The sequence below is a fragment of the Protopterus annectens genome, chromosome 10.part0, assembly GCF_019279795.1.
Source record: "Protopterus annectens isolate FY-2018-M chromosome 10.part0, PAN1.0, whole genome shotgun sequence".
NCBI lineage: Eukaryota > Metazoa > Chordata > Ceratodontiformes > Protopteridae > Protopterus > Protopterus annectens.
Window position 1 is genome coordinate 795,287,704 of NC_056744.1, and position 21,406 is coordinate 795,309,109.

General features: G+C 44.2%; 1 protein-coding gene across 1 annotated transcript in view; it reads left to right on the forward strand.

The window, feature by feature from the left end:
• Positions 1–17,577, forward strand: part of LOC122814206 (putative ferric-chelate reductase 1) — a 183,975-nt gene extending 166,398 nt beyond the window's left edge. Inside the window, exon 6 of the mRNA XM_044086810.1 lies at positions 17,569–17,577. Coding sequence (XP_043942745.1) covers positions 17,569–17,577 — 9 coding nt within the window. The remainder of the gene's footprint in view (positions 1–17,568) is intronic.
• Positions 17,578–21,406: the final 3,829 nt, after the last annotated feature.

The window sequence follows — 21,406 nt, forward strand, 5'->3', positions numbered from 1 at the left end:
CACAGCCTTGACTTACCAAGTACATCTTCAAGCTCAATTCCTGCCAGGAAAACAAAATACTCTGGCAGACGACCTAAGCAGAAATCTTATGGACCCACACGAGTGAAAACTGGATCCACAAGAAATGGGGGAGTCCAGACATAGCTCTATTTGCCTCTCCTCAAAATTATCAACTGGACAAAGTCTGCACAAGGACTTATCACAGACAAGCATGGAAAGTGGATGCCCTATCCTTCAGTTCGAAAAACCTATCAGTCTACGCCTTTCCTCCTCTGCCTCTTCTCCCCAAGGTCTTACTAAAGGTCAGACAGGAAAAAACAAAAATTATCCTAAGTGCCCTGGACTGGCCTCGCCAGCACTGGTACCCAGTTGTAAGGAATATGTCTCAACTTCCTCCTTGGTACTTGCCTCAGATACCACATCTACTGTCTCAGCAGAGCAATCAAATTCTGCACAATCAGCTCCAAACTCTGAACCTGGCAGCATGGCTGATCATGTAATTATTCAAACAACACCTCTCAATAAATCTGTGATGGATGTCATTTTGGAGGGCAGAAGGCCTAGTACTAGAAAATCTTATACTGATAAATGGAAGAAATTCTGTGCCTGGAACCAAGCACAAGGAATGGACACAGCAAAGCCAAATATTCCTCAGATTTTACAATACTTGACTGAGATGCTTGACAAGGGCCGATCTTTTTCTTCAATAAAAATCCATGCCTCTGCCATCTCAGCTCATTACAACACAGAGCCTCCCATCTTTTCTCATCCTCTGCTAAAACAGTATCTTAGAGGAGTGAAAAATTTAAGACCTTGCAGAAGATCACCAACTCCTGCATGGGACCTCAATTTTGTGCTGGAAAAGCTCACCCTGCCTCCTTTTGAACCAGCAGCTACTGTGGATATAAAGCTTCTATCTTGGAAAACAGCTTTCCTCCTGGCAATCACTTCAGCAAGAAGGGTTTCATAACTACAGGTCCTCATGGCTGTGGAGCCTTTTATTACATTTTACCTGGACAGGGTGTCCCTCAGGACCAATCCTTCCTTTATGCCTAAGGTGGTGTTCAGTAGGGCTTTTAACCAAACTGTTCACCTGCCAACATTTTACCCAAATCCGCAGAACAAGGGGGAGTGGATTTTGCATTCCTTGGATGTACACAGACAACTAAGATTCTACTTAAATAGGACCAAATCTCTAGGAAAGTCTGAGCAACTACTGGTGGCATTTGCTGCAGGATCCGAGGGGAAGGCTATATCAAAGCAGACTATTTCAAAGTGGATAAGCCACTTGCATCATTGTAAACCGGTGCCCAAGGGAATTAGGTCACATTCCACCAGGGCTGCATCTACCTCAGCAGCCTTTCTCAGAGGGGTTCCAACCAAAGACATTTTAGAAGCTGCTACTTGGAGCTCTGTTCATACATTTGCAAAGCATTATCATTTGCCTCTCTTCTCTAAGTCCAGGGCAGGCTTTGCCACTGTAGTTCTGCAGGGCCTTATAGCTGCTCCTAATGCTATTTAGTTCCAGCCTCTCATTCATAGCTTTGGGATTCTACCCAAATGTAATGACTGCAACAGTGAAACATGAAAAACATAGTAAAGTTGTGCACACTTACCATAAATGTAGATGTTCGAGTGTATTCACTGTTGCAGTCTGGGTTACCCACCTGCCATCCCCCTTTTTTCTAGAACTTCTCTTTCCCTCACTATGTTCTAAAGCCTTTGTGGTGTGTTTGCTTTTAGATGAAGGTAAAGTTTATGTTGCTACAATTGCATTTACTTACATATTCAAGTTTATATATATATATATATATATATATATATATATATATATATATATATACATATATATATATATATATATTTTGCTCCCCATTTGGGGGGGGCACCTGACATCTGGGACAAGAAAAACTGAATAAAATGGAGTCGGCTGCTTGTTTTATACCCCTAATGACCTGACGTCATGGAAGAGGAGACAGCAACTGATGCAGGACCCAAGACTTTGATATTCAGGCCAACTGAGGGCAACCTGCCAGCAGATTACCCAAATGTAATGACTGCAACAGTGAATACACTCGAACATCTACATTTATGGTAAGTGTACACAACTGTACTTTTCATCCCATGTGACTTTGGTTTTGCATTCCATTCCTGTATCCTTTGCTGAAGTTCCTGGTCACAGTCTGCTTGTAATGCCACATTAACTGTATATAGAATTTTTTTTGATCTGTCCCTGCATACTTGTTTGCTAATGTAGTCCATCGCCAGTATGAACAACAATAGGCTCAGAACTGGAACGTGATACATACCCACTCCCACTGGGAACCCTTGTTTGAGTCCAAGTACTGTTCATACTTGTATCATTTGGTCAATGCTAGCACTAATTCTACCAATGTTTCTAGAACTTTAAACCATCACAGGACTGCCCAAGTCAGCTTTCTTGGGACCCTGTCATATGCTTTCTCCAAGTCAAGGATTGCCCAGTTGGACTTTCTCCTCATTGTTAGTTTCATCTGTCTCACAACAAACATTAGGTCAGGTGTGCTGCATCGTTATCTGAATCTGAACGGCTCAGCTCCCATCTTATTTTCTACAACTCTGATTTTTTTTATTAATTACTCAAGAACTTTCATGCTGTGTGACAGATGCATGATGTCTCTGTTCTGCCAAGAGTTGTGAATATTCCCTTTGTTCTTGTATACTGGCACTATTTTGTAAATAAGAATATTTCTGCAGAATGTTCTTCTATCTCATCATGTCATACTGGTTCTTGTGGTTCAACGCTGAGGGCTTGCATAATCTGGTAGATCCTGGCATCTGATAAGCAAGGGACCAAGGCTCCCTTCTTGCAGGTGAGTGAAACTTCTGCATGTCTTGCAATCGAGTCTCCTATAACCAGAATATTGGGCTGTGTAGTGATAGAACAATATAGATAACCAGGAACGCACAAAAGGAACATCAAGCTAGGTGAATCCACTCTACTTTATTCTAAAAAATGTTAATATCTTATTGCTTTCATCTGAAATAAAAAGGACTTCATCAGAGTTATTAACTCACATAAGTTTAAATACACAATTAAACCAGTCACAACACCCCCTACTGAATAATTAATTAGTTACTTTAAAATACCATTAAAACAATAAAAAGGTATATGGATATATGTGCAATCAACTAGATGTGCAGAAAAACATATTTACTTTATTAGAAATTCATAGTGTCACAATCAAATCCTAATACAATAATATAATGTTATAATAGTAAAGGAGAGTATTGGCCCTTGGACACTGGTTGAAAACATGTACCAGTGGTCCAGTAAATGGCTCCTCTATAATTCCATACAGTAGTGACATGTATAGATATGTTGGATCTATAAAGAAAAATTGGAATTTGTTTTGTAACAGTGATATGAAACATATTTTAGTTGATCACTTGGTAAATGTTAGCAAAGAGAAAACTATGCAGATTTTTTTGGAAAGTAATATACATATACAACACACCAGTTGTGGCAGTAACCATATGTATATGTGTGGACACTGTAAATATTGTAGATTTATACATGAAGGACCATACATAGTAGTGAAGGGATATGATAGGACCCTCATTTGTCCCAGTAGGTGTAATTGTGATACCTCTTGGGTGCTCTACCTAGCAGCTTGTTCAACATGTGATACCTTTTATGTAGGTAAAACCAACAGAAATTTAAAAGAAAGGATTAGAGAGCACTTATATGACATTAAGACGAATAACTAATGCATTGAATAGACTTCAAATAAAATCCCCCGGATTCAGCAAGCCCTGCACGGTGTGCAGGAGCTCCAGGAGGAAATATGTCCGCCGTGTGATCCAGGAATAAACTGCAGGGACATGCATGAGTGCTCCTGCACTATTCCTGCACGATTGCAGCTCCTGTATGCAAATTACCCCATTTGCAGGTGAAAACCATGCAAATGAGGTGAATTTGTGATCCAGGAAGCTGGCAGCCGGCTGTGCAGGACTACTGTAATCTGCAGAAATGTACTTGGTTAGTAACCGAGTACATTTCTGCAAACTACAAAACGGAGCCATGACAGCTCCAAATAAAGGGTGTATATAATGTGTAAAGCATGCCAATGGCCAAATATATGGCCATTGGCATAGAAAATAGTTTAAAAAAAAACTTTTTTTTAGCCGATTTCGGCTGTTTAAGAGTAAGGCAGCGGCTCGCAATTGAGATCAGGCCGAAAATATAAAAAATAACCTGAAATAAGCATTCTAACCAAAATCACTATTTTGCCATTATACTCAATGGCAGGCAGAAGTCAACATGGCCAGTGAATAGTAGTTGCTAAGGGGGGAGGCTCAGTGTGGGACCTGTAACTATGCAAATGAATGGAATGATACTGAATCCCAGATTTCCCCTCAATGCTAGTCAGCACCCAACAGTGTAAGTGCAGGAATAGCATGGTTCAAGCCTAAGAGTTAGCTGACATCATGGGGGGGGGGTGTCAGTCATACTGTAAGTGGATTGGAGCCCTGTGGCTCGGGTTTGCCCTTAGCATAACAGAGCTAAGCATGGGGGGGGTGTATGAGGCTGCCTAGCATTCTTTACATTGCCTAAGTGGGTCTGCGTGCCGCTCACCAGGTTTTGAAGGAAAAAAAAAAGTAAACCAGGAAATAGCAGCTCTCTGCACATTTGAGCACTGTGTTTCCAGGGTGCGCCCCTGGGCTTAAACAGGAAGGCAATGGGAAGGGAAAACAGTAGTAGGAAGGTAATCAAGGAGAACTAGCATAGCTGGCAGGTGAAATGTATCAGAATCAGCCAATTACACAGGCAGCAGCCCAGCCAAGAACACTGCTATAAACTATGCAAACACCTTTCCCTCTGGTTTGTCCCTCATACTCTACACCATCGGTGTATACGAGTGGGGAAATTTTAACAAACAAAAACAACAAAATGATATGGGCTGCAGTAGCTATCATACATCAACAAAAGAGGCTGAAGGTGTTGAGGATGAGAATGCTGTCGGCCAACCCACAGTGAGGAGATGGAGAAGAGTGTACAGACCCAGGGTAACCTACCAAGGGCTACATGATCTAGAGAAAGTGGAGCGCTATAGGGCGGACAGGGACCTCCTACAGCAAATTGTTGAGCTGTGCCAGCCACACCTGACACACAGAACTAACAGAGGGAAACCTATCCCAGTGGATACCAAGGTATGTGTAGGCCTAAGAATACTAGCCACAGGTACCTTCCAAATGGCCAACTGGGGATATCATAGGATCTCACAGGCATCAGCATCCAGGGTACTCCACCAGTTCCTGGATGCCATGTCAGTACATACCGGTGAGTACGTATATTTCCCAAACACCCTTGAGGCATTGGCCAGCAATATGCATCTTTTCCACCAAATAGCAGAATACTCTGAGGTAGTGGGTGATATAGACTGCATGCACATATGCATCAAAGCACCACTTGGTGAGCAGGGTGGGATCTACATCAACAGCAAGGGCTTCCCCTCCATCAACTGCCAGGTCATGTGCGATGCCCAGGACATTATAATGAATGTGTGTGCTGGCTGCCCTGGAAGCTATCATGACTGCCACATCTGGCATCTGACGCAGCTGTATCAGAGGTTTGCCAATAGGGACATCCCTAACGGTCACCTAGTGGGGGGTGCTGGTTATGCACTGGAGCGTGGCTGATGACACCCATCAGAAATGCACACACACCTGAACAAGAACTCCATAATGAGGCACATGCACAGACCAGGATTATAATAGAGCATATGTTTGGGATGCTCAAGTCACATTTCCGGTGCCTGGACACATCCGGTGGAGCCTTGCTATACTCACCAGCTACATGTACTTAAATTGTCATCGTATGTGCCATGCTATATAATATGATCGTGTGGAAACAGCTGCAGCAGGAACAGCACGGGCAGGGCCACACAGCCCCTCACCATTGCCAAGGCCTGCACAGGCACAGAGTGACTCGGAGAAGGAACAACCTGAGCCTGCCCCAGTAGGCAGAAGGAGGTGTGCTCAGTATGCCCTGGCAAAGAGGCAACGCATAGCACATACACTGACACAGTAGGGACCCAGAGAATGACACCTCACTCTGACTAGCACATACAGTAAAAGGGATGCCAAACATAACACTACCTGTGCTCAACCATGTATAGGAAGTGTACTATGTGCATCCGACATAGGCAGCCCTCCAGCACCATCCTCAATACTTGCACAGCCAGCAGGTAAGTCACTTTTCTTTCCAACTGCCGAATGGAGTAGTATGTGTCATTACTTGTATCTATAATATGGATGTGAACATGCAAGGGAATCGGGTGGCTGAATGGGATGCCAGCAGATAGTAGACACCTATAGTGGCAGCATGAGATCTGTAACAAATACTGGTGTCACCATAGTAGTCAGTACTAGACATGGTGACAAAACCCACTGCAAGAAATGTGCTGGGCCACATGTGTGTCCATATGACATACACATGCCAGTCAAGGAGGCTCACATACCTATCAACAGTCTCAGCCAGCAGGGCAGGTGTAGACAAACACAAACAAAGGATGTGCTAAGGCCTCTGAATGATGGCTATGGGTAACCTCCCCTCCCAGGCCTACACAGACAGACTACATCAGTTCAGGCAGTGAGATGTTAGTTTTGAAGGGTAAGAAGTCAGAAACTGATATGTAGGTCAATCAAACATAAGACCTGTAGTACACTGATATGCCTCTAGTCAGCATGATAGGTTAGAATACAGAATGAAATGGAGTACCTGACATACCAGTACAGTCATAGAAAATGTGTACAAGTGTCAGGTGTGCCCCCCCCCAATCCTATGTGAAAATGGAGTAACAGTCTGGTGTGCCCCCCAATCTGATGTAGATACGTAGTAACAGTCTGGTGTGCCCCCCCATTCTGATGTAGACATGTAGTAACAGTTAGGTGTGCTTCCCCAATCCTATGTAGACATGTAGTAACAGTCAGGTGTGCCCCCCCATTCCTATGTAGACATGTAGTGACACACAGGTGTGCCCCCTAATCTTATATAGAAATTTAGTAACAGTCAGGTGCGCCCACCCCCCGTCCTATGTAGACACATAGTAACACACAGGTGTGCCCCCATCCTATGTAGAAATATAGTAACAGTCAGGTGTGTCCCCCATTCCTATGTAGACATGTAGGACCAGTCTGGTGTGCCCTCCCTCCAATCTGATGTAGACACGTAGTAACAGTCAGGTGTGCCCCCCCAAATCCAATGTCAAAATGTAGTAACATGTATGTGTAGGTATAATACTAGTAGAGCACAGATTACCTGAGGTACCCAAGGTAGCAGGATAGACTGTAGCATTTGTACAATATGCAGGTATGCGTGTGTTAGGTTGGTGTGTGTTTCAGATTGTGTGAGAGTGGTCAGTATGTCTGCATGGTGAGGTTTGTCCTGGTGGCTATTGCCCAATACTGCTGATGACAGGGCCAAGCCCTCAGAACTGCAGTGCCAGACACAATGCTCCCCAGTATAACACATTCTAGCAGTAAGCCATTGTAAATGTATGGAGGTAATATGTGTCGCCATCTGAAAGATGGACATGGCATGACTGTTGGGCCAGATATACAAGCAGCACACAGGGGAAAGTACACCAGACAGACAGTGTATAATGTCTAACCATTAAATGGGCACATCCTTGGAATTATACATACAGGTTTGCAGCACATTATCTGGGTTTGTAGTAGGAAATACCAATGTTGTCTACTCCGAAACACAGCCATGTGCTCATACTATCCCTGGCTGCAAATACAAGAATGGGTGGCTACAAACCTGCTTGTAAACCACAATAGGGGTAATGTCCTGACTTATGACCCCTGCCTCTGGGTAACCTGTGTGAATCTGTACAGTTGTGAGGTATTGCCACAGCAAGATAAGGTCATACTGTCACGTTGATGGATGTACAAGTATGGGATCCTCTGCCACCATTGTACCAAGGTGCTGAACCAGTTACACAGACCCAGCAGTAAGTGTCTGCAGCTCCCCCTCCAGAATGGCATTAGTTTGCAGGAATATGTAGGTGTTTGACCACAATACTGGACACAGCTGCATTCACCCTGTGTTCCCCAGGACATCACTGTGAGCAGAAATGTCTACCTGACAGTCCTTGATGACATCACACATCACAGTGTATAACAGTACACATGTCTGAATATCTCTGCTAACACTAGGACCATGTAGCAGAAGCAGCACAGACACAATTACCTACAGTACCCACTATCCCTTGCCCAGTTTGACCCCATATTGTCAACTGATCTACAGATATCCTGCAGAAACAGTTTGCTAGCTGAAGGTGTAGAACACAAAAGTCTGCACTGGAGTACAATCTACCTGGAATGGATCCACACATTCAATACAGAAGAGCATACTGGGCATGCTCCCACACTTAGAGAAATGAGGCAATGTCAGACAACAAAATACTGAAAGGTCATACTGGGCATGCTCACACACTTAAATAAATGAAGCCCGTGTCTGGCAACAACAGTAGGCCATACATATCTGACAGTTGCAGATGTTAGTGCATACACACCTCAGTATGCACCAGTCATGCTTTGCGCACCCATTGGATAGGAAAACACACATATATCCAAGGACAAGGACCTAGAACTCACAAAGGCTTTCAACACAATTCCCCATTCTGGTATTATAGACAAGCTCAAAAGCCTGAACATAAATGCCTATGTCATGAGATGGGTTGCCAATTGGCTCACGGATAGAACCCACATGGTGAAAGTTGCAGACTCTAGGTCTGACTCTAAACCAGTTACAAGTGGCGTCCCCCAGGGCTCAGTCCTGGGACCCCTCCTGTTTGGTATATACTTCTCAGAGGTACAGGCAAGCACAGGAGGACTATGGCTGACCAAGTTCGCAGATGACTGCAAACTGGGGGCCATAATTGACTCTCCAGCTGATACAGACATCCTCCAGAAGGGTCTCACTGAGACGGATACCTGGTGTCAAAATCATGGCCTGAAGCTAAATGCCAAAAAGTGCATAGTCATCCCCTTTGGAAAAAACAAAGTACCCGCGAACTACCACATAAGTGGTAGTCCCCTAAATACAGAAAATGTAATAAGGGATCTGGGGACCGAAGTAGATAGTAATCTCTCCTTTGATAATCATATTGCCGAGGTGGTTAGAAAATCCTTCTATGTGGCCCACCTAATCACAAAGGGGTTCGCATCTAGAACAAAAGAGGTTATTGTGCCCCTCTACTCATCACTCATCAGACCCATCATAGAGTACAATGTCAAATTTGGGATTCACCTTACAAGACACCTGCAACAGCTGGAAAGACCACAGAAGTACCAAGGGGATTACTGGCCTCAAACAGATGCCCTATGCAGCCCGACTGAAGAAACTCCAGTTGTACTCGGTTGCATACCGCTTACTCAGAGGTGATCTCTGCCTGACATACAAGGCCATGTCCAACCCAGAATTGATGGACATGCTCCACCTAAAAAAAAACAAATCCCCAAGAGCCACAAGCTCTAGGGATCTAAACCTCACCACAACAATAAATAGGATGTGCTGGAGGGATAGATTCCTATTCCAGAGACTCCCCATGCTTTGGAACAGGATTCCAGTCTACATTAGGCAGAGCCTCTCGCTAACCCTCTTCAAAAGGAACCTTGACGAGTAGATGGGAAACAAAAAAATTACCCTGGGTATCACTGCAGTGGCTCTGCTGGATAGAGGCACAGGGAACTAATGGCTCTGCTGGACTGAGGCACAGGAAACTAATCTAAGGGGGTGGCGAAAGCCAACACATTCTGGCTAGGCTAATAGATGCCCTTGGGCAGATAGCCTTGTACTTACCTATGAACCTATGACAACACACTATAATATACCAAAAGTACACATACATAGATGTGTGGAAGAGAGTGAGAGTGACAAAGAGCCTTCGATCATGAGGCCTGTCCCACCCAGCACACAGCCAAATGGCTACAACCACATAATGTGTAAATGTCACTCACCGTTGACATCTGCCTCTGGAATCAGCATTATAGACACTGTGGTGCTAGTGCTAACTGTGCAACATGACTGTACAAGGCAATAGTCACCTAGCAGTTGTATACATGTACCTGTGGAATATAAACCTGTGTGTGCCTGAGTGTAGTGTGTCTGCCTCTTGATGAATGGGTTATGGCCCATACACACACACTGTCCTCTCCATTGCCCTACTATGGCAGGCCTGCTGATGTCAATCACTTTGAAATACACCTTTGGGGAAAAAATAGGCCAGTAATCTCTGTGGCACATCCTATAACTGCATAATGCTGTAGTGTGATAAACTAGCTAGGTAGGAGTTCTAATCCTGGATGTGGCAACTGTGTGTGTGCTTGTCTGTGTAGGGATCAATGCATTTTAGGTACAATTAAAATGCCCTACTTTGGTATGCCTGCTGATGTCATTCTCTTTGAAATACACATTTGGGGAAGAAGTAGCCCAATAATCTCTGTGATGTGTCCTATAACTGCGTAATGCTGTAGTGTGATAAACTAGGTAGGTAGGAGCTCTATTCCCAGACATGGCAAGTGTGGATGTTTGTGTGTCACTACAGCCTCCCGTGCCCTACTTTGGCAAGCCTGCTGATTTCATTCAGTTTGAAATACACCTTTGAGGAAGAAGGAGTCCAATAATCTCTGTGACATGTCCTATAACTGTATAATGCTGTAGTGTGATAAACTAGTTAGGTAGGAGTTCTAATCCCAGATATGGCAACTATGTGTGTGTGTGTTTGTCTGTGTAGGGAGCAATGATTTTTAGGCTAGTCACACTCACTACAATTTCAAATGCCCTACTTTGGCATGCCTGCTGATATAATTCACCTTGAAATACACCTTTGGGGAAAGAATAGCCCAGTACTCTCTGTGGTGCATCCTAGAATAGAGTAATGCTGTAGTGTGATGAAGGGGTTCTATTCCCAGACATAGCAAGTGTGGACATTTGTGTGTTTGTCTGTGTAAGGAGCAATGCTTTTGAGGCCATTCACAGTCACTACAACCTCCATTGCCCTTCTTTGGCAAGCTGATGTCATTAATTTTGAAAAACACTTTTGGGGAAGGAGTATTCCAGTAATCTCCATGGTGCATTCTATAACAGCATAATGCTGTAGTGTGATATAATAGTTCGGTAGGAGTTCTATTCCCAGACATGGCAAGTGTGGATGTTTGTTTGTCTATGTAGGGAGCAATGCTTTTGAGGCCATTCACAATTAATACAGCTACCATTGCCCTTCTTTGGCAAGTCTGCTGATGTCATTCCCTTTGAAACACACCTTTGGGGAAGAAGTAGTCCAGTAATCTCTGTGGAGTGTCCTTTAACTGCGTAATGCTGTAGTGTGGTAAACTACTTAGGTAGGAGCTCTATTCCCAGACATGGTAAGTGTGGATGTGTGTGTGTGTTTTTGTGTTGGTCTGTCTGTGTAGGGAGCAATGCTTTTGAGGCCATTCACAGTCGCTACAACCTCCATTGCCTTTCTTTGGCAAGCCTGCTGATGTCATTCCCTTTGAAATGTACCTTTGGGGAAGCAGTAGTCCAGTAATCTATGTGGCATGTCCTATAACTGCGTAATGCTGTAGTGTGAAAAACTAGTTAGGTAAGAGTGCCAATCAAAGACATGGCAACTGTGAGACTTGGTGTGTGAGTGTATGTCTGTTTGTCATTCATATCTATTGTGCAGGTGGCGGTGAGTGTGTAACAAGTTGACTCATTGTGGAGTGAGTTTTGCAAACTTCTTATATAGTGGGCCTATTATATGTCACAATGCCCACCTTACAAGGATAACAGATGTCAAATAGCCAAAAGACTGTGGTTGCCAATCCATTCCCCTACATGTGACATCAAGACCTGGTGAAATGCAATGCTTGTATTACCGAGAGAACACTCTCAACCCATGTCTCATACACAAACACACCTGCCTAGGCAACAACTGCTTTGTTGGTAGTACCCTGCATATTGCCCACAGATAGTAACAATGGTGTGATTGCAGTGGACTACAGAGGACATGGCACCCTGTTCCATCACTACAATAGGCACATAATTGCAGACAGTGCGCCTTCACTATGTTCCCCACTAGATGCCTGCAACAACTGTAGTGACATCAAATGTGACCCACAAAGGACATACCATGCCTTAAACACATGCCCTGTATGAGTCTCAAAGGTAAAATTTGGATTTCTGAACAATTGGATTCAAAATATCATCAAGCCAAACAGAAATAGTTTCTGTTTTTGAACAACTAGCATAAACTATTGGCCTAAAGGGAAGATGTTCTCCCTTCTTGTGTACTTTAGGAATTCCAAATAAAGAAGCAAGCTTCGGGTAGTATACAAAAAAGTGTAAACAGCAAAATCAAAGCATTCTTCAGCAAATAAGTCAAACAATATGGTGTCCAACTTGGCAAAACTATTAGAAATAAAATCAACATCAACTTTCCTATAACATGAAATGTCTGCAAGAAGTGTTTCCATGGCCTTACTGTATTCTATGGAACTCATAAAGACTATAGTCCCACCTTTATCAGCCTTCATGATGCGCCAGTCCTTATTGTTGGCCGTCATATGAAGAGCCTCAATTTCCCCTTCCGAAAGGTTTGACTTATAATGTGATGGACTAATGATATTCCTAAAGTCTTGCTCACATTGTTTGTTAAATACATTGTTTGTTAAATGAAGTGTTTTTTACAACATACAGTAGCAAGGGGTGTGAGTGTCATGTCTGCAACACTCAAGTATATAAGACCTGTACAGCACTGTTATCCATGTGAATGTGTTACATACAAGTGTAGTAACCCAGGTTACGTGCTGTCACACTAGCATGTAGTGTATCTTGGTGGTACTACTGTTGACCGTGCTTTCCCAGCCAAGAGTAGATTGCTAAATGTAGTACTGACAACAAGCACCCCTGCAGGCATAGCTGGACTCTGAGGCCTCACTGTCATGTTCCTGGTGTGTGAGCTGTGTCACAGTATGTATCCCCTACTGGATAATGATCTAACATGTGGAAAGTAACTGTAGACTACTGTCTATACAACACATTTCAGTGAAGGCTTCCAACATGTAGTAATGGGATACATATTGGTGTCAGACATCAATCTATTGACACATTCATCCTACTGAATAGCTACTTGCCAAGATGATGTCTGTCAGTCCCTGTACAGATGTGCAAATGGCAAGTATCCAGCTTGGATACGCACAGGCAACCTATGCTTGACTGACACTGACATGTCTGCCCAGCTGTGTTATAACTGGCACATATAGGAGACAATACCCTGTGCGCACCACATGCCATGGGTACATCCACTACACTGCCACAGTCAACAGAACATGCGTGGGTACAGGTCTCCATCACAGACACTAACCATGTGTTGTAATACATGTTGCATACATGTCAACTGGATCACCTCAGTGGCCATTTGCAGGAGGCACCCAGAGGATTGGCTGATGCATGTCACTCTCACCCTGAGGGTCACCACAGTGGTGTCTGTCAATAGATTGCCTTCTGGCACATGGCAGGTGGCATGATACCACTGCACACACATCCCCTACACTACCCATCTCTCCATGGACAATAGCCAGGTACACACCCATGACCACCTGCAGCGATGCACCCCAGTACTGACAAATGTGTACATGTGCATTACTGAGGATAGCAGTGTCTGTGTGTTAGTACACCTGTAGTTGGGAATACCATGAGGGCCTTCACAACTAATGCGACACCCATTGCCATAGTAAGATGTGGCTGCTGCTGTACGGGACATTACATGTACCCTGTTATGCTCCTCTCTCTAATGGCTACATGAGCCTTGCAGTACCAGCAGTACTGCAGTAACAGTGTTGTGCAAATGGGTCGATAGGCATGGGATACTTATTGAATTCTGGCAAGTGCATGTATGCATGTCTATATATCTGTAGGGTACAGCATTCTGAGCCACATAATCCTATTACAATACGCATTGCCACACAGTAGTATGGATAGTGCTGTTGCTACCCATAAGTAAGACATGTCAATGCAACACCCTACTATGCATGTGGCACTGTGGCATGTGCATTAGATCCATATCCCTGTAGTACCACTGTTGGTATGTACAATGGGTTTTATCACAGTCATGGGCAACGTGTGATGGTGGGTATGTCAGAGTGTCAGCATGGGTTCCAGCGATTACAATATCCATTGTGGGATGTGGGTGCCATGTACACTGTCATTCCACCATGGTACACCCGGTATATGTCCCATGTACCACTGTATGGTGACCACTGTGAACATCAACCATACAGGTAACTGATACCACAATCCAGCCCAGTTATGCATGTGCTATGTACAGCCTACCTGTAGCACATTGGACACACTGACAAGTTAGTTAGCACCGATAGGCCCAGGTCTCTCTGATGTGTGCCTGCCTGTTTTGTCTGTCAATGTGTATATGATGGTATGTCACACTATGTATTGTCCATATACAACCATTACATCCCCCATTACCATACTGTATATGTCTGGGGATGTTCTGCATGTAACATGTAACCTGGAACACATCTCACCCTAAACACTGTGTGGTGTGTGCAATGAAAGCCACAGACTTCAGTAAGACTACATACCTAGGTTGGGATCTAGTCCCAGTGTTGCCAAGTAAGAGTGTGTGTGTATGTGGATGGATCTACATCAGGTTGCTGATTATACATGTCCCAGCGGGTCACCTGTCCATGTGGTACAGTCAATAACTGTTATACAAACCTGCAACATGTCTTCAACTGTACCCAGGATATGTTGCAGCCATGGTGTCACCACAGTGCCATACGCCTTGCGGAATATGACTGCAGAACATCCTCCTGCTGACACATGTACACCTACAACACAAATGGATAACATTAGGGAGACCACAATCACTCAGTGTTACTAACAGCTATAATGCATCATGGCTGGACAGCTACACCACCTGACATGTATGCATTAAACATTACTCCTGACAACATGTTACACAGCAGTACATTGGTACACTGTAGTACAGTTACCGTGTGCATCAGAACCATATCATCCTGCCCCTGCATCGATGTTATGGATGACAGCGATGTGGCACAATTATCATCATATGCATAGGGTGTGTTGTTGGTTTGCCAGAGACCGATGGTAGGCCATATGTTTGACACCATGTGTGTGGGTGAGGGGTGTAATTAGTTGAAATGGCCATGGTGATGTGATGTGTGTAGGTATGGGGTTGCCCTAGGTGAGTTCTTATAGTGTGTGAGTATGCATGCACACAGTTCTGCCATGTGTCTGCCCTATACAGGTGTTTGTTGGACAGCTGATACCTGGCAGGGTGTGCAGTTCACCACCTTCAACCACAGACATGCAGACTCTACTTGCCAGGGGTTCCATGGGCACGTCCAGGTACAGGCCTCGATGTGCTACTCTCCCCTGATGATGACAGATGTCCACTGGAATCAGGTCCCTCCTGGAACTGGCCAGGGCCACATGCACGTGGCCTGCTGTGGTATGGACAGCACCCCTCCTGCAATGCTGGGGCTGGTACTGCCCCTATGGGAGTGTCTTGGTGTCCTAGCACATCCATGTCAACCGCCAGCTGTTGGTGTTGCTGGCCTACATCCATGTGGCTTTTGCTGCACTCCCACCACATGTTTGAGTACAGGCAAACCACTGTTGATTTGACCCACCATCTCACCAAACCGTCTATCTATGACCTCGGTATAATCATGGAGTGCACCAGAACGTTGATAGAAGTTGTCACTTGCAGATGAGAGAGCAGCCCCCTGCAGCCTCTGGCCTTGTCTGGTGTACAGTTCCATAAGTGCCTGCGCCCCCATGACAGTCTAAAACATGTGCCTGGCGGTACAAGTTTTGGCGCTTCTGCCAGGGGCATGATGACCAGCGGCCCTACTATGAACACCCCAGTACATCTGCCTGTGTGGTGCCCTGCTGGACATCTGGCTATGCCTGCTGTGACCAGACACAGTAGGCATAGATACCACACTCTTCTGTGCACTGCCACCAACTACAAATTGTCCCTCTGCTATGGCCACTGGTGATGGGGTATGTATAGGTACTGTAACTGTGTGCGGGGTTGGGGTGGCTAAGAAGGGGATGTCAAACAATGGTGCAGATTTGTCCTCTGACAACCCCCGCCTGTGCCTCAATAGTACTATCATCATATTCGGTGTCTGTATGGACACCGGCATCAGATTGCATGCAGGAGGTTATGGGAATGTTTGAGTTCGATAATATATATTGTCATCATTTTTATAGGTCCCAGGTTTTGTTATATCTGAGGTTTATAGATGACCTTATTTTTTTGTGTGAAGGCTCTATGGATGCGGCCTTCTAGTTTGTGGAAGATTTGCAGGTCAATAATATGGGCCTACAATTTGATGTCATTCAGCTGGGTATAGAGGTTAACTTTTTGGATATTAAACTTAGACAGTTGAATACAGGGCTACATAGTAAATTTGCACATAGAAACCAACTTCTTTATGGAAGTAGTTGTCATCCAGATCATTTAATGAAAGTTTTACCTTATAATGAATTCCTAAGGATACACAGACTTTGTAAAATGGATGAAGTTTTTAACCAGGAAATTTTGGAATCTGAAAAAAAATGTTTTTAGACAGGGGTTATGATATCTGGTTAGTTGTGGAAGCAAAAGCTAGGGTAATGGAATTAAGATGGCCTAATGTTCAAATTAATTGGGGGACTTGTGGCAATGGTAATGTCCAAAATGACAGTGGGCCTGCCTATATTTATAGCTCTTATATAGGTAATAATCAAATTAATTCTAATCATATTTACTTTGTCACTACTTTTAATGTAATTAGTGACAAATTTGTGAATACAGTTCATCAATTTTGGCCCATGTTACTCAGGGATAAAGAATTGAGTGGACAGCTGCCTAATGGGCTGCAGAGCTCCTATAAGAGGGCTAGAAATTTAGGGGATATGGCAGTACATAATCAGTTTGAACTTCCCATTGTGGGATTTGGTACAGAAATGCCTATGCCCAAAGGTACTATACCCTGTAATAAATGCTCTGTCTGCAAAAATGTGGTCAATTGTTTTAAATACATTAATGTACATAATTTTTCTGTGAAATGTAACTTTAGTTGTAATACTTGTGGGGATATATATGCTTTGAAGTGCAGTTGTAATAAATATTACATTGGTGAACCTAACAGAAGTTTCAAAGTGCGATTTCAAGAGCATCTAAGAGACAAAAAAAATGGTAAGACAAACAGCCCTTTAGGCAGTCACTTTTTGGACTTTCATAGTTCAAGCCCTGAACGTATTTGGGGCTGTGTTCTGGAGAAAGTTGAGGTGTCTTTGGATGAATTGGTCAGCTTAAATAGTAAGCTGCGTAGAAAAGAAACCTCATATATTTTAAAATTCAATACATTGGAACCACTAGAGATAAACAAAGATTGTGACTGGAAATATGTAATTTAATTGACTTAGCAGTGGGTGTGACTTGTTAATTTTATCTGTATATTATTATGGTGTTCTTTATGTTTTTTTATTCTTTGAAGGCTGTATAGCCGAGGCGCTAAGCTAATAAATTCTGTGGTGCATTTTGGCTTGCTTGTTGCTTGCTGTATTTTTCTCTTTATCATATAGGTTCATAGGTTCATAGGTTCATACTAGGCTATCTGCCCTAGGGCATTTATAAGCCTAGCCAGAGTGTGTTTGGCTTTCGCCACCCATTTTAAATTAATTTTGCTATGCCCTTTTTCGAGGTTAGTATACTGTGCCTCTGTCTAACAGTGACACAGAAGTGATACCCGGAGTAAATCTATGATCTCCCATCCACTCATCAAGATTCCTCTTGAAGAGAGTCAATGAGGGACTCTGCCTTACCTGGACTGGGATTTTATTCCAGAGTGAAGGAGCCTCTGGGTTATGAATCTGTCCCTCCAGCATGTCCTTTTTATTTCAGTGCTGCGGTTCAAGTCTCTCGTGCGCGTAGCTCGATGGGATTTGGATTTTCTGAGGTGCAGCATGTCCATTAATTCCGGGTTGGACATGGCTTTATACGTCAGGCACAGATCGCCTCTGAGCAGGCGGTATGCCACTGAGTAGAGCTGGAGTTTCTTTAACCGGGCAGCATATGGCATCTGTTTGAGCCCTTTGATCCTCTTGGTGAGGTACTTTTGGGGTCTTTCCAGTTGCTGTAAGTGTCTGGTAAGGTAAATCCCAAAAGGAGAATTGTACTCAATTATGGGCCTGATGAGGGATGAGTAAAGAGGCACGATGACCTCCCCTGATCTAGATGTGAATCCCTTCATGATTAGGTGGGCTATATAAAATGTTTTTCTAACCACTTTGGCCACGTGGTTGTCAAATGAGAGATTGCTATCAACTTGGGTCCCCAGGTCCCTAATTACTTCTTCAGTACTTAATGGATTACCACCTATGTGGTAATTTGTGGGCATTTTGTTTTTGCCAAAGGGGATGACTATACACGTTTTGGCATTTAGCTTGAGGCCATGGCTCTGGCACCAGTTGTCTGTTTCTATGAGGCCCTTTTGGAGGATGCTTGTGTCAGCTGGAGAGTCGATTATGGCGCCCAGTTTGCAGTCATCTGCGAACTTGGTCAGCCACAGTCCTTCCGTGTTGGCCTGTACCTCCGAGAAATATATACCAAACAAGAGAGGTCCCAGGACTGAGCCTTGTGGGATGCTACTTGTAACTGGTTTGGAGTCTGACATGGCTCCAACAATTCTAACCATGTGGGTTCTGTCCTTGAGCCAGTTTACAACCCATATAGTGACATAGGGGTTTATATTTAAGCTGGTGAGCTTATCTATAATGCCCGAGTGGGGTATTGTATCGAAGGCTTTTGCGAGGTCCAGGTAGGCTGTGTGGACCACCTTCCCCTAGTCAATGGCCTTGGTGACTGTTTCAAAGAAATTGACCAGGTTTAAGAGGCAGGATCTGCCCTTAACAAAGCCAAACTGGGTAGGATCCACTGTCTGTAGGTCCCCAATATCTTTATTTATGAGGTCCATGATGATCCTTTCCATAACTTTGCAGACCAAGCTAGTCAGGCTTATGGGGCGATAGTTTCCAGGATCTGTTGAGGCACCACCATTGTGGAGATGGACCACTGTTGCTGTACGCCACTCTTTGGGTACATATCCTGTAGTAAGGCTGAGATTGAACAGTAGTTTTATGTTTGGGTTTAGCTCTTCTTGGAGTTCATGTAGGGCGCAGCCCAGGACACCGTCTGGTCCCATTGATGCTGTGTTTTTTGCTTTGGAGAGGGCAGCTCTTACCTGAGCATCTGAGATGTCAGGGGGGCAGCACTCTGCTTGGATAGATATTTGCCCTTTTGGTGGGGAGGGGGGGACAAGTTTGCGCTAAACCTGTCAGCTAGGATGTTGGCAATGTCTGTGGGTTCAGTGTATTTTTTGTCATTTTGGACTAATTCTGAGCATATCTGGGAATTCTCACCCAGGTTCCTAACATAACTAAAGAAAGCCTTGTGATTATCCTTAGTGTCCTGTACAATTTTTCTCTCGAAGCTGGCCTTAGACGATTTTATGAGTGCCCGTAGTTTTTTGCTAATACTGATCAGAGATGCCTTCCCTTTTTGGGATTTTGCTCTATCATGTAGTAGCTTCCTCCTTCTATTGTATAGTTTGTTCATGGCTGGGGTCCACCAGACAGGATGTCTGCCTTTGGAGGATTGGGTCTTGGTTTTATTTGGGATTGCATGATCCATGCATTCCTGAAGGTGTTCATAGAATGCATTTATAAAGGATTCTGCGGTCTGGGCCGTATTTTCCACAGGCCGGGAGCTTTGAAGGATTCCACCTCGGTTTTGAGGAGTGTGAAATTTGCTTTAGAGAAGTTTTTCACTGTGGTTTTCTGGGCAGGGGGTGGAGTCGGGATGTGAATATCCAGTGAGATTAGTTTATGGTCTGATCTTACCAGTGAGGGATACACTTCTGGTCTGGAGCACAGAGTCCCCATGTTGGTGATGATCAGGTCCAGTATGTTTTCCCCTCTTGTGGGAGTAGTAACAAGTTGTTCCATAGCATTTGAGTTTATAAATTCGAGGAACCTTTGGGCTAGAGTGTTGGAGCTAGAGTAATGCTCCCAGTCTATGTTTGGGTAGTTGAAGTCACCGAATATAATGGTGTTTGGAGAGACCTTCATATTTTCCAGTGTTCTCAGGAAGGCCGAGTGGGGTTCCTGGGTTTGGGAGGGTGGTCTGTAGCAGGCTATAAACTGGAAGGCAGTTTTACCCACTGTTAGTTGCACATGGATAGCCTCTGATGCTTTGTGCTGTGCCACCAACCTGGAGGTGTGGGTATCTTTGATGAATATTGATACTCACCCTCCTTTTGTGGTTTGGTCCAAGTTTTGGGGCCGAAAAGCATGGTATGAGGTATAACCTGGTAGTGCTGGGGTGCTCTCAGGAGCCTTGAACCAGGTTTCTGTTACTGCACAGATATCAATGTTCTCCATGCTAAGGAGAGTTTCGAGTGCATGAGGTTTAGACTTCTGGCGTTGAGTTGCATTATTCTTAGTTTCTTATCCCTTGTGATACCTATGGAGTTGGGTTTGTCTTTTGAGCCTTGCCTAAAAAAGGGACTATGGGGGTAGCAAGAGCCTTTGCCAATATCCGAAAGCCCAGGGGTGACAGGTGCAAGCCGTCCCTAGCGAAGCATCATGGCTTGTCGAGCATGTCATCCCAGGCTGACAGGCATTGGATCCCCTTTGAATGACACCAATACTTAAGCCAATACTTAAGCCAATTGTTGAAATCTTGTGCTTTGTGGTACTACTGCATGCAGGAGGGACCCTGACCCACCTTGCCACCTGTGGGGGAAAACAAGACCTGTTAAGACCTGTACAGAATTGCATAACAGTACACACACACACACACACACACACACACACACACACACACACACACACTGACATTCCACCGTAATACCTACCTGTCCCTGAGTTTACAGACAGTACCAAATTTATTCACATAAGTTCCCCATCCTGCATCACACTTGGTAACATACACTCATTAATGCCAGTCATTAACATTTCATTCCTCTAAATGCCTAGACGAGTGATCACAACACAAGACCTGTTACTCCATTACCTTCTTGACTTAAGTGGAGTAGGTTTTACCAGTGGCGACTCATGATATCAGACTGCAGGACTGCAGCCCCCCCAGCTGTGAACCACAATGGTACAGTCCTTGAGTCTTAAATCCTCAGCTCCATACAAAGTGAATCTGGACTGCTGCCTTATCAGGCCAGATTCAGGAAGAAGGAAGCAAACTGCTTTTTTCCCAGACGTCTATGTGGTGCTAACCACATAGACGGGAAGAGGATTGAACTGCAGAGTCAGCAGTCCTGG